This window comes from Leptidea sinapis, chromosome 12 (assembly GCF_905404315.1).
Source record: "Leptidea sinapis chromosome 12, ilLepSina1.1, whole genome shotgun sequence".
Lineage (NCBI taxonomy): Eukaryota > Metazoa > Arthropoda > Insecta > Lepidoptera > Pieridae > Leptidea > Leptidea sinapis.
This window is the reverse complement of record NC_066276.1, coordinates 10,423,337-10,435,893: the sequence shown is the minus strand read 5'-3', so window position 1 is coordinate 10,435,893 and position 12,557 is coordinate 10,423,337. Positions and strand designations below refer to the sequence as shown.

At 33.5% G+C, this 12,557-nt stretch overlaps 1 protein-coding gene across 1 annotated transcript; it reads left to right on the top strand.

The window, feature by feature from the left end:
- Positions 1–682: 682 nt before the first annotated feature.
- LOC126967150 (membrane alanyl aminopeptidase-like) lies at positions 683–11,741 on the top strand. The gene is made up of 16 exons (XM_050811597.1): positions 683–708; positions 802–1,055; positions 1,132–1,412; positions 1,483–1,638; positions 1,716–2,033; positions 4,918–5,101; positions 5,793–6,031; positions 7,397–7,586; positions 8,042–8,228; positions 8,774–8,871; positions 8,999–9,178; positions 9,810–9,991; positions 10,321–10,488; positions 10,740–10,880; positions 11,105–11,189; positions 11,503–11,741. The coding sequence occupies exons 2-16, from the start codon at positions 804–806 to the stop codon at positions 11,707–11,709; spliced, it is 2,868 nt and encodes a 955-aa protein (XP_050667554.1). The 5' UTR covers positions 683–708; positions 802–803; the 3' UTR covers positions 11,710–11,741.
- The last annotated feature ends 816 nt before the right edge of the window (positions 11,742–12,557 follow it).

The window sequence follows — 12,557 nt, the reverse complement described above, 5'->3', positions numbered from 1 at the left end:
TGTGAAATCTTCTCGTCCCAAATACCACTTGTCTGAAAACGAATTGTTTCATCCAGTGAATGTTGCCAATTATGACACACGGTACGCAGAAATTGTTGCTAACTATGGGCCTTATGAGGAAGGTCATTATCGCTCAGAGTGCGATGGAGTGGGCTATCATCGGAGTTTTGCGAATCAAAAATTAGAAGATCCGTAGGAGAACCAAAGTCTAGGTATTGGGAGGCACTATGTGCTCGACGAACAGATGACCGTTGGGCCATAAAGTCCTCGAATGGTGACCACGTACTGGCAGTGTTGGTAGGCCTATAAGATAGACCGGTCAAGATCGCCGGAATAGTTAGGATGAGAACAGTGCAGGACCGATCTTTGGGGGATGCCTTTTTCAGCTGAAATGTTGATCATGATGATATAAAACCTCTTTTGTTTGAAATTTACACAATTGTACAACAAAGTTTTGGGTGCCTGTTTTTTTTTTCAAATTGGATTATTATAGATGGTCTTAGGTTTTATCAATCAAGCATTATTTATTGATGTTATACATAATATTACATAAAATAGTATTTTGATAGTGTTTAATCGATTTTATCAAAATCATATCAGATATCAAAGACTTAGTTGCTGTTTGTTAGCTTTATCGAATTATAATAAAAAAGCAATAAAATGAACTCATTTTATCACCAAAACAGAAGAACTAAGGACATTTCAATGGTAAGTATAAAATGTTTTATTTAACAATTTCGGAATTAATGAATTTAACGGATTATTTATAAAATTATTATACGTGTATTGATTGTATTTCAGAAATGTCTCCGAAAGAAATATTTTTTGCATTATTTTTAATTGCTTTATCGAAAGCTGATAATCCACTTACTCTAGCAGATATTGAAGATTCGTTTACTCTAAGCGATGCATTTGTATTTAGAGAAGATCAACAAATATATAGATTGCCAACAAACGTAATACCACTTGAATATGATATAAGCATTGATCTCTTTTTTGATGAAATATCAGAAAATCCCTACTCTTACAATGGTATAGAAAACATTATTATACAAGTAAGTTTGATGGATAGTCATCTCAATTGACTTATGTAATTTTAGTTTCACTTTTATCATTATTAAAAATTTGCAGGCTGTTGAAAACAATGTAAATCAAATAACTCTTCATGCTAACGTTGATCGAATCAATTATATCACCGTGATAACTGAAGATGGAGTGTTGGTCGACTTACAACCAAATGCAGAATATGTTTTGGAACCCCAATACCATTTCTTGAGAATAAATCTTTTGGAGAGTTTGATTGTGGACAGAAACTATACATTAATGATTGAATATTCGAGTACAATGAATGAAGGTCCAATGAAAAGAGGAATATGGCGAGGATGGTATAAAGATGCTAACGGGACTGAAAGGTTTAACGCACGAATTTTTTGAATGAATTACACAAATATAAGCTTCGTCTTATGAATGTTTTTTTGACAGGATTTACGCAACCACTCATTTTCAACCATACAATGCAAGGCAGGCTTTTCCATGCTGGGATGAGCCATTATATAAAGCTGTTTTCAAAATTCATTTATCTGCCCCTGCAAACTATGATGCAATCTTTTCCAACACTGCACTGGAATCAGAATCAACGTAAGTTGCCCTTGTTAAACAATAAAAAAAAATAAGTATGTGAAATTTTAAACGTTCTGTTTTGTATTCCTTTACAGCAACGGAGGTCGTGTCACTAAGAATTTCTACGAAACACCTAAAATGTCATCGTACCTCGTAACATTCCTCGTAAGCGAAAGTTTCCAAGTTATTGCTGAAAACAAATCTTTTACACCACCAATCAGAATCATTGGAAGATCTAATACTGCTGGCCTAGGAGACCATGCATTAGAATTGTCCGTCAAAATGACAGAATTTTTCGATAAATATTTTGAAATACCATACTCAACATTACATCCACATCTCTTAAATGATCATATTTCTTCTCCGGATTGGGCTTCAGCTGGAACGGAAAACTGGGGTATGGTTGGTTATAGGTAAGTGTCTGGCATATATTACTTGTTTCTCATATTATGAATTATTGTTAAATTATTTACACACAACATTCAGGGCTATGATAATATTCAAGATTACATTGTGCAAAAAAAACGAAATAAAAAGAAACAAAAGCAGGTTGAACAACCTGCAATACTACTTGATATCGTTCATATATAAAACGAAAGATAATTATAAGTTAAAGCCGTCTAAGTTTTGAGCAGTGGTGCAATTTTTACGTATTATAATGGTAACACACTTAATATCACTGCGGTTCTAGCTGTTATGTTCTAGCACACAACACACGAAACTACGAAATTATTAAAAATTAAATTATTTTTTAAATTAGTGGTAACCGCACTAATTTATAAAGGGAAAAGCTGACCCAGCAAATGCTGTATTGCCATATAAAGTATTAAGAAAAAGAAAATCAATATTATAATTTTTTGGGGTATATGAGAAATAGATGACGACTTAAGATTAATACTTAAGATTTATCCATCTACATAAAAGTTATCTGATAGATAGTTAACAACTGTTGTTAATTTCTTACCTCCTGAGAAAGTTAGAAAGGTGTAAAGATTCTTATTAGTTATACATTTTAAACAATTCTTTCGATTTGATTTCTGAACGACGGGGACACATCAAAGGAAAACATTATTGTTGTTTTTATTTAATTCCGAGCATTTTCATATTTATCCACCTTTTAAACCTTCTCTGGACTTCCACAATTAATACAAGACCAAAATTAGCCAAATTGGTCCAGCCGTTCTCGAGTTTTAGCGAGACTAACGAACAGCAGTTCATTTTTTATATATAGATTGGGTGGAAGGGTTTTCTATAAATTATATTTTTTTCGCTATTTTATTTCGCTGCAAATGGTGGTCACTTTCTACATTTGGTTTTTTGATACAAATTAAAGTGTATAACCAATGTATTTGGTTTAATTATATTCTTTGGTGCGCTTTTTGACATAAGTCTACAACGGTTGTGAATAAGGCTTCACTAATAATTGTAACCGGTCCTATATCCATATTCGCTACGATCTAGTTTCAGCCATTTTTATATCACAAATAATGTCACGAATAATATAAAGAGATGAAATATTTTTCCAAGTCTGAGATCTATAGAGCGCACTTAGACTTTGCTCAGACTTTACTTACGTAATACTTATCTCAGAGGGATAAAAAGTACACTTGAATTTTGCATTGAGCTATCTTAGATTAAGTTCAGCACAATTTCAGCTGTCAAATGACTATAAAAACGAAACCAAAGATTATGCCAAGCTTACACTCAGATACTTTTAACGTAAGTCCCTTGTAAGTTAGTAACTAAGTAAGTAACGTAATTAACAGTGGGAGGCTCCTTTGTACAGGATGCCGGCTAGATTATGATTATATAACGGCACCTATTTCTACCGTGAAGCAGTAATGTGTAAGCATTATTATGTTTCGGTCTGAAGGGCGTCTTATGTCTCAAGGTGACGAGCGCAATTGCAGTGCCGCTCAGAATTTTTGGGTGGGTAGTGGTAATGGGCAGGACGTATCAATTACCATCAGCTGTACGTCCTGCTCGTCTTGTCCCTTATTATCATAAAAAACAGTTGAGTCTGAACAAAGTCTTAGAACGCTTTGTAGATCTCAGCCTCAGTACTTCACCAATGGGAGGCCCTGCATAGGATGCCGGCTAGATACGTCCACAGCGTTGTCTTTTTCTGCCATTAAGTAGTGTTCAAGCATTGAAATATGCCGTAACTAATAAATTATAGTTAATAAGCCTTAAAACTTACATGCTCAAAGTGGCGCAATTGCAATGCCGCTCAGAATTTTTGCTTTTTTAAGAATCTTGAGTGGCATCGCATTGTTATGAGCATAACGTATCACGAATTTAAGTTGGTATAAGAATGGTGAAACTATTTGACTATTTCACTAATTATTCTGATGACGTTAGAAGCCAAATGTATTGGACAGTTTGTTATTTGAAAGTGATCTCCCTCATTGCTGGGATTAAGACAATGCGGCAGCTACAACCCGAGAGCTAAACAAAACATACCAAAATTATACGAATCATGTATCATGCTGAAAATTTGCTTAGTTGGTAAGCGCTGGGTCGTATCCCCCATCGTCCATAAATTTTGGTGCAAATTCAATTTGTATATTTATACAACAGTGTAATATATTTATTAATATTGGACGTGGAATTCCGATGTGTATGGTACATTCATTCATTTTCTCAGTCATCATCAGCCGGAAGACGTTCATTGCTAGTCAAAGGCCTCCGCCAAAGATCTGTACGGCAATCTGCCCTCATCCAAAGTATTCCGGCGATCATGACCCGATCGTCAGTCCATCTTGTGGGAGTCTATCAACACTGAGTCTTCCGGTACGTGGTCGCCATTCGAGGACTTTTCTGCCCCACAGGCCATATGTCCGTTGCCACTTCACTTGATTTTTGGTTAATTATTAACGACGCTATGGTGGAGGTGATGGTCACTTGATGGTAAGTGAGGTTGGACGTTAATATTATTATTATTATACGCCAATTAAGAATTACAAAAATATGTTTTGCCAGTGGGAGGCATTTTGCACAGGACGCCGGCTAGATTATGGGTACGAGAATGGCGCCTATTTCTGACGTGAACCAGTAATGTGTAAGCATTATTGTATTTTGGTCTGAAGGGCGGCCGTAGCTTGTGAAATTACTGGGCAAAAGAGACTTAACAACTTTTGTCTCAAGGTGAAGAGCGCAATTGTAGTGCCATTCTGAATTATTGGGTAATTCAAGAATCGTGCTACTGAATTGTAATGGGCAAGGCGTATCAATTACCACCAGCTGAACGTCTTGCTCGTCTCGTCCCTTATTTTCATAAAAAAAATATGTTTTCAGAGAGCTGTATATGATTATCGATCCTCGTGAAACCATAATGTCTATAGAACACTACGCGGCAACACTCGTTTCACATGAACTTGCCCACAAATGGTTTGGGAATTTGATTACTTGCTTTTGGTGGAGTAATACTTGGATCAATGAAGGCTTTGCTAGCTATTTTGGTTACATAGCCACGCATGAGGTAATTTTGGTTTTAAACTATTAAAAATACTTCTTACGACCGTTTAGTAAAATGTTAAAGGCACCATATTGTATACTAGTTAATTTGTTATGTTTTTAAAGTGATAACCCTCACTTCTAAGATTAATACACAAATAAAATTTTATGAACAAACATACAAGATTTTATGACGATACGTCACTAGAACGGCTAGTTTAGTTGGATAAGCACTCGCACCGAATGCGAGAGGTCGTTGGTTCGAGTCCCGCATCGTTCATAAAATTTCATTTTTAAAGGGCGTGTAAAGATAAAATAAGTTATTGAGGTTTCAAATAATATTTTTTTTATTTAGAGTTAGGATACCGCGGGAGAGATTTACACGGATTTTTTTTTAAATTGATCTCATTAGAAATTGTTATTTTTGTTTCTTTAATTCCAAAGTTGATTGCTTAAAGTTTAATTACAAATAAAATTTCTATAACTATATGCAAGGTTTTTTTTAACAGCATTTAAGAAAAACTATGGCCAACTACCCCGGACTTACCCTAATTTAAATTTGAAATGGATATGAATATGTCAAGATAAATTACGAAATAAAATAAGGGTAGTTAAATAACTCTAACAACTAGCTACTTATATTTATAATATCAGAACCTTCCAAGTAGATAATTGTAATAGCTTTATATAATAATTATAGTAATGAATATTTTCAGGTATTCCCTCAATATGAGCTTCATGAACACTTCAATTCAAGATATCTACAAACCTCACTATCATTCGACTCTGGACTGTCGACCGTTCCTATGAACTATGACGTCAACACTCCTGCGCAAGTCACCGGCCATTTTGGTACTGTCAGTTATTCAAAGGGTGCCGCTTTCTTGAGAATGCTAGCCGACATGATAACACCCGAAACGTTTAGGAAAGCTTGCAAGTACTTCTTGATTGATAAGTAAGTTAACGGTGTAATTACAGGCATAAAAGGCATAAAGGCATAAAAGGCATAAAGACATAAAATGCATAAAGGCATAAAAAGCATTTATTTTCTCACAATTGATTAATGAATATTACTTTTTGTTGTCATTTCTGATGAAATAGATACTACTGACGCTTCGGAAACAAATGGCACTCTGAGAGAGAAGAAATGGCGCAAGAAACTCTCCCAGCATTCTTTATTTCGCTCTTTTTTATAAGATATACATTCGTGTACTGTCATTGCTATAACGCAATAAAATTATCATAATGTAGTCCCAGGCTGTCCGATCGCATAATATTTATTTCATTAAATTTTTCTTTGAGAGACTGTCTATAATCAAGCTTATATATAGCATGAACAGCTCTTTTTTGTAGAGCAAAAACTATATTATCAATGTCAGCAGCATGACATCACAGTAAAATACCGTACGACATGATGCTATGAAAATAACTGAAGTACACTAATCTAGCGGTCGCAACATTCGTGTCCTCTCTAATCTTTCTTACGGCGTATGGTGCAGAGCTGAATATATCTGCTAGTTGTTTTACAATGTTTCTTTAATTATAAACAAATAGGAGCGCAGAGCACTGTGATTAGTCGTATCAATGTGCACTCCGTCGTTTTGTATGTTTAAGTACTGGCAGAGATTGGCATAACCAGAACAAAAGTATTTATTTATAAAGATTGAAAAACAATGACTTAATTTGATGTAATATAAAGTATAAAAAAAAATATTGAAGTATGCGTTACTTTACGGAAATCCATAATTATCCAAATGTTTTGAGTTTTCTTTATATCGTTTCTGTTTCGTGACAGAGTTTGGCGAGTCAAAATGTCCGGAGGATGCCTCGTGTAGATGCGAAACACGTGTCGAATTGTTTAAAGACAAATACTGTCAGAATTAACACTAAATAAAATACAAAATATTTGGATAAAGTAAACAATTATAAAATAAAATAATACTAATTGGGGCATTTACACCCTTAACTATAATTTTGTATAAAAGTATAAATATAAGTTATTTATACATTGATCAAGAACTAAACATATTTCTTATTATGTAACGACTAAATAAAATTTTAAGTAAATAATTTAATTTAATTAATTAATTTTAATGTAATTTAAGTTCACATAGTTGGACATAGGTATGAATAATTAATACTCGTATTAGTGGTAGAATGCCAGATGTATGTGATGAAGGAGGGTAAATGAAGACCGTAGTCTCTGCATATCATCATATCATATAAGAATGCTTAAATTGTTCATTTCAATTATTCATATGAACAAGTCATATAAATTATGAAACCCAAGTTCGTTTTTTAAGACTAAACATTTTTTCAGCGCATATGAGGCAACATATCCAGAAGACTTATATGATGCATTTGCAAAGGCTATTGCAGAAGATGGTGCTTTAAATGCATATAGAAACTTTAATTTTACCAGCTTTTATGATATTTGGGTTAATAAAGCAGGTAACCCTATTCTGACGGTCACCATCAATCACGCCACTGGGGAAATGAACCTAAAGCAAGTATGTAACAAAGTGTTGTTATAAATGACGACCTACCTGGCATTATATTGATTTTAAGTAATTATGACATCATAACTTCGAAAAATAGTTTTTACCCATCGCCCATTTATTTACAGGAGGAATGTGTGCAATTAGTGACTTATTAAGATTTGTAGCAGATTCCCATAGAGATTAATTTGTTGAATAATCGTTTGTTAGTTGGTTCGCTAAAAATGGTGGCAGTAAATTCTTCAGAGTCGCTTTTAGTCGCCTCGAGCTGAATTTACTTAGCTGAGCGTGCCTTCCTTAAATACCCTTGAAATAAAGTGCTAAGTGTGTTCACAGTAGTTTCCAATTTGATAAATAGCTTTCTGGTATTAGGACTGTGTTTTAATTATACACATGTTTTTGTAACATCTCAAGCTTCAATGTAATCTATATGAACAAATGTATTTTAATCTCTATTTTGATTTCAGGAGAGATTCCTACTCAGTACCACAGCAGCTGTTGATTCCCAAGTTTATCCAATCCCGATCACATACTCATCAAAATCAAACCCTTCCTTTACAAATCTAAGACCTAGTTATATGATGAGTACAGACGCAGTTGTATTGAGTAAAGAACCTGGGGAAGAATGGGTCATATTCAACAACCAACAACACGGTAAATTTGAAATGAGTTTGTTTGTATCTTTCAATCGACCTAGATTTGGTTGATACCGGCAGGCGAATTCCAGCAACGATAATAAAGTAAAATGCGAAAGTCCACCCGCAACGTATGACTTAAAAAATTGTTGACTAGCACAACCAATTACAGTACCGCTGCTGTTTGCCCGAACCGTACGACGTAGTTACGATAGTACGTTAGGGACGTTAAAGCTTGAAGTATAGTCCCAACTTAACTAACTTACGCTGGTAGCGCATCTCTTGACCATTGCAGTGTTGCAGATGTCCATGTGTGGTTGCGAGACCACTACCTATCACGTGACCTACTTGCCCGTTTGCCTCCTCTAATATATAAAAAATCTCTGGCGTTGATAGAATGGTTGTGGGTGGCGGTGATCGCCTATCATCATTAAATGAATTTATGAACATGTTCCATGAAACAAGTGTGAAAAATAAAGAAATGTTTCTAATAAATATGCTATTATTCTCAGTAGTGAATATTATGCGTGAGATAAATAAAATTAATTCATTGGGAATTTTTAGGTTTGTATCGTGTGAATTACGATGAAAAGTCATGGAACCTAATAGCTGATGCTTTGGTATCCTCTCCAGAAACAATACACCATTTGAACAGGGCACAGGTAGGCAATATCATAATGAAAAATACAAACGTTCAAAATTACGTATTAGAGCATTATAGATAATCAACGGTAAAACGAATAAAAGGAATAAAATAAAAAGTATTTCCTAATTATAGATATGTTTCAGGTTGTAGACGATGTTTTTGCTCTGATGCGGGCTGAAAGACTTAGTTATGAATTTGGTTTCAAAATTCTAAGGTTCCTACGCAATGAAGTGAATTATCATGTTTGGAATCCAGCTATTAGTGGGTACACGTGGCTACGAAACAGGTTCCGTCATCTTCCAGATGTTCAAGCTAATTTTGATGTGAGTTTTGTGAATTCGAAAATCAAACAATACTTAAGGTAGTAATGTTGCACTGAAGATATCTTGAATGTTAATTTAACATATACTGCTAGTCTGGCCATGCCTTCTCTTACAAACAAATTTTTTAACGTAATATTGTAATATTAATAAATCGTACTTCCAGCCAACTTTGGATAGTTCTTGTGTTGTGACAAGGTGCAGGGTGTTGCTGGAAAGTGTAAGGTACATTTTTAAAAAGCATAATAAGAGGTTTCACAGCACAATCTAACGTACTATCTTGATACACTTTGGGTGAAGTCTTCAATCCTTTGTCAATCATTCATTTTTTTCCAAATGATCGTTGTTTCTGAAATAAGAAAAAAGTTCCATTAATTTGAATGCAAAAAAAAATGTTTTTAATTTAATAATAATAATAAAATCATTATTCGTTGCCAAAAGAAAATACAATTCTGCTTAAAATTACCCTCCACCCCTAATCTAGAATAGCCCGTGACATGCGGGCTAGTCTCCTCCCAGTTGTGCAATGTAAAATGTCAATGAAAACAAACATCAACATTGTATTAAAAGTTTTGGCCAGAATAGTTATATTTTATTCAGTAAAATGTACTCATGTCTTTAATAAATATTTTAGGCACACATTTTGAGCTTAATGGAACACGTAATTGATGTTGTTGGCTTTGAGCCGAAAAACAATGAAACTCCAACTGTGAGCTTAACAAGACAAGAAGTTTTACATTTCGCTTGCCTTTTGGGTCATGAGAAATGTGTTCAGGAATCGCGGGAAAGATTTGTTGCTCTAAGAAATGGAACATGGTAAGTTGAAGCAACTAAAACATAACTCACTATTTTGGTAAAAGATGTAGTTGTGGTTACAAATGTAGACATAAAAGTAAACCATTAAGTTGTAAATATCTTCGTGGGAGGAAACTTATCCCACAGAGAGAAAAGATAGTGCTGGGATCACGTAAAGGTAACCGATTAAGAAAAACTTCAGAAGAGTAAACTGCAAACCTGTAGTTCCTACTAAATCGAATTATATCTTCTTAAATTAAATTGATTAAAAACTAGTGCTTTTTATCTTAAATATATTATTATATAATACCTTTATTAGGATAAATATTTAAAAAAATTAAAAATTTTAGGATTGATCCTCGTATTCGTCGTAATGTCTATGTTGTCGGTATAAGGGAAGGTAGTGAGGTTGAATTCAATTTCCTTCTTGATCGTTTTGAAAATTCAAATTTCGCTAACGATCAATTAGAGATGCTCCGTGGTCTAGCAGCAACCAAAGATAAACAATTACTTCTCAGGTATACTCATAATTTTTAAATCAATCTACTTAATAAGGAATTATTAACAAATGCATAATTTTGTAAACCTAATCATTCTTTATATAGAAGTATCTTTTCTCATATCTTCTATTTGTAAACATAAATCTAGAGAGATTATATATTATATATATATAGATATATATTATACATATAGAATGATATGTATAGTAATAACTGTTAGGCTCTTTACTCGTTACAATTAATTAATGACGGAATTTTACAATTTTCAGATATCTAGCTATAACATTGACAAAATCTGTAAGATGTCATGACAAAGCTACCTCTTTCAACTATGCACTACTTGGTAATAAAGAAAACGCAAAAACTGTTCTGGAATTTGTTAAAAACAATATCGATGAAATAAGAAAAGCGTAAGTATATCTTTTACAACTGTTCTACCGAATCAAAGAAATAACAAATAAATCATGCTAATATAATATATTTATTTCGATTAAAATTTCTACTGCTTAACCCCTGATACAGTATTCTATAGGTAAATAGGTAAAGAGTCATTAGATTGCAGACGACAAAATTGAATGATAAATCTTGTGATATGGTTTAATTATATGACTCTGTAATGATTTGTTTTACACAGATACATTGAAGATGCCCCACCAAACCCTGTTCACACTGCTTTGTCTAATCTGGCTGCTTATCTTGAAGAAGAAGATTTAGTAGAGGTAATAACTGTTACAATATCTTCCAATATTATAAGAGTTAAAATGGACTTATTGACGTAGTAAGAAGTAGTAAAAAAAAAATAAGAAAGTTTATTATTAAGCAGCAAGATCATTTTGCGAAAAACAAAAAAATGAAGAAAAGAATTTTATCTGCTATTGCGTAGTATACAATTAAATACACGATTATTCAGCACTTCTATGTGTTCTGTGCATACTTTTAGCATAAGATAAAACTAAATTCACGAAACTACACAGTCACCAAGATCTCGTTAGATTTTAGTGATTTATATCAAAGATATTATTTTGTTTTCAGTACGAAACCTGGCTGCGCAGTACCCAGAGTAATTCGGCACAATTTGCAAGTGCAATATCAGCAATCACTTCTTCACGTAACAATATGGCGTGGGGTTCTTCCAAAGCTGATGAAATACTATCAGCAGCCCGAGATGGTGCAACATCTGTCATAGTATCAACTTCTTTAATTATAACAATGGCGATTCTCGTAACTAACCGATTGTAAATAACACAAATAAATCCAATTGCAAAAATGTATGTGATGTTCTTTTCTTTTTCAATCATTCTATATTGTTATATATCGGACAATAATTATCTCTTAAATATAGAAATACAAGTTTTTATTACTTATTTGCTAAAAGTCATGAGACAAATTTTGCTTTGTGATCATTCTTTATCAAAACGTGTCGTGAGCGTTTTGATACTAGTCACAACTCGAAATTGGAAATTATTACGGTGATGCGAGCTGGATTTCTCGTTCAATGAGCATCATCTGTCTTTCACAGAACACATTAACCCATACAGAAAATCATACATACAGAAAGAATCATAAGCTAGCATAGCCCCGCAAAACTGTTTGAAACGATTTTTCTGTAGGATCAAGTCTTTTGTAATACATAGTTATTGAAATGAACATTCGTATTTTAGCCCTATAATCAATAATAAATATTGATAAATGTGTAACAGTACTAAAAAAAATGGTTTAAATTTTCTTTTAGTCGGATGTCCTCAGGTAAGCTATTAAGACATAAAATGTCGGCATATTTTTCTTAAGTTCTATCAGTTTGCTAGCTAGCTTTTAATTCTAGACACTTTAAACTTATCAGCGGACATCTACCGAGGATCGTGAATATGCATAGTTGAGGATAGTTCTGTTCTTGTTTACTATGTAGTAATGTACATGTTTGCCTGCACCAGTAAATTATAGAAACTGCAGGACCGTATTTGTAAAATGGCCTTCACTAGCAGCTCAAATTACAAGAAACTTACCCTATTAGTAATAAGACAGGCATAAATTATAACAAAAAAAAGAGGACAAAATACTCCGTTATTTTATATGTATATAACTGGCGA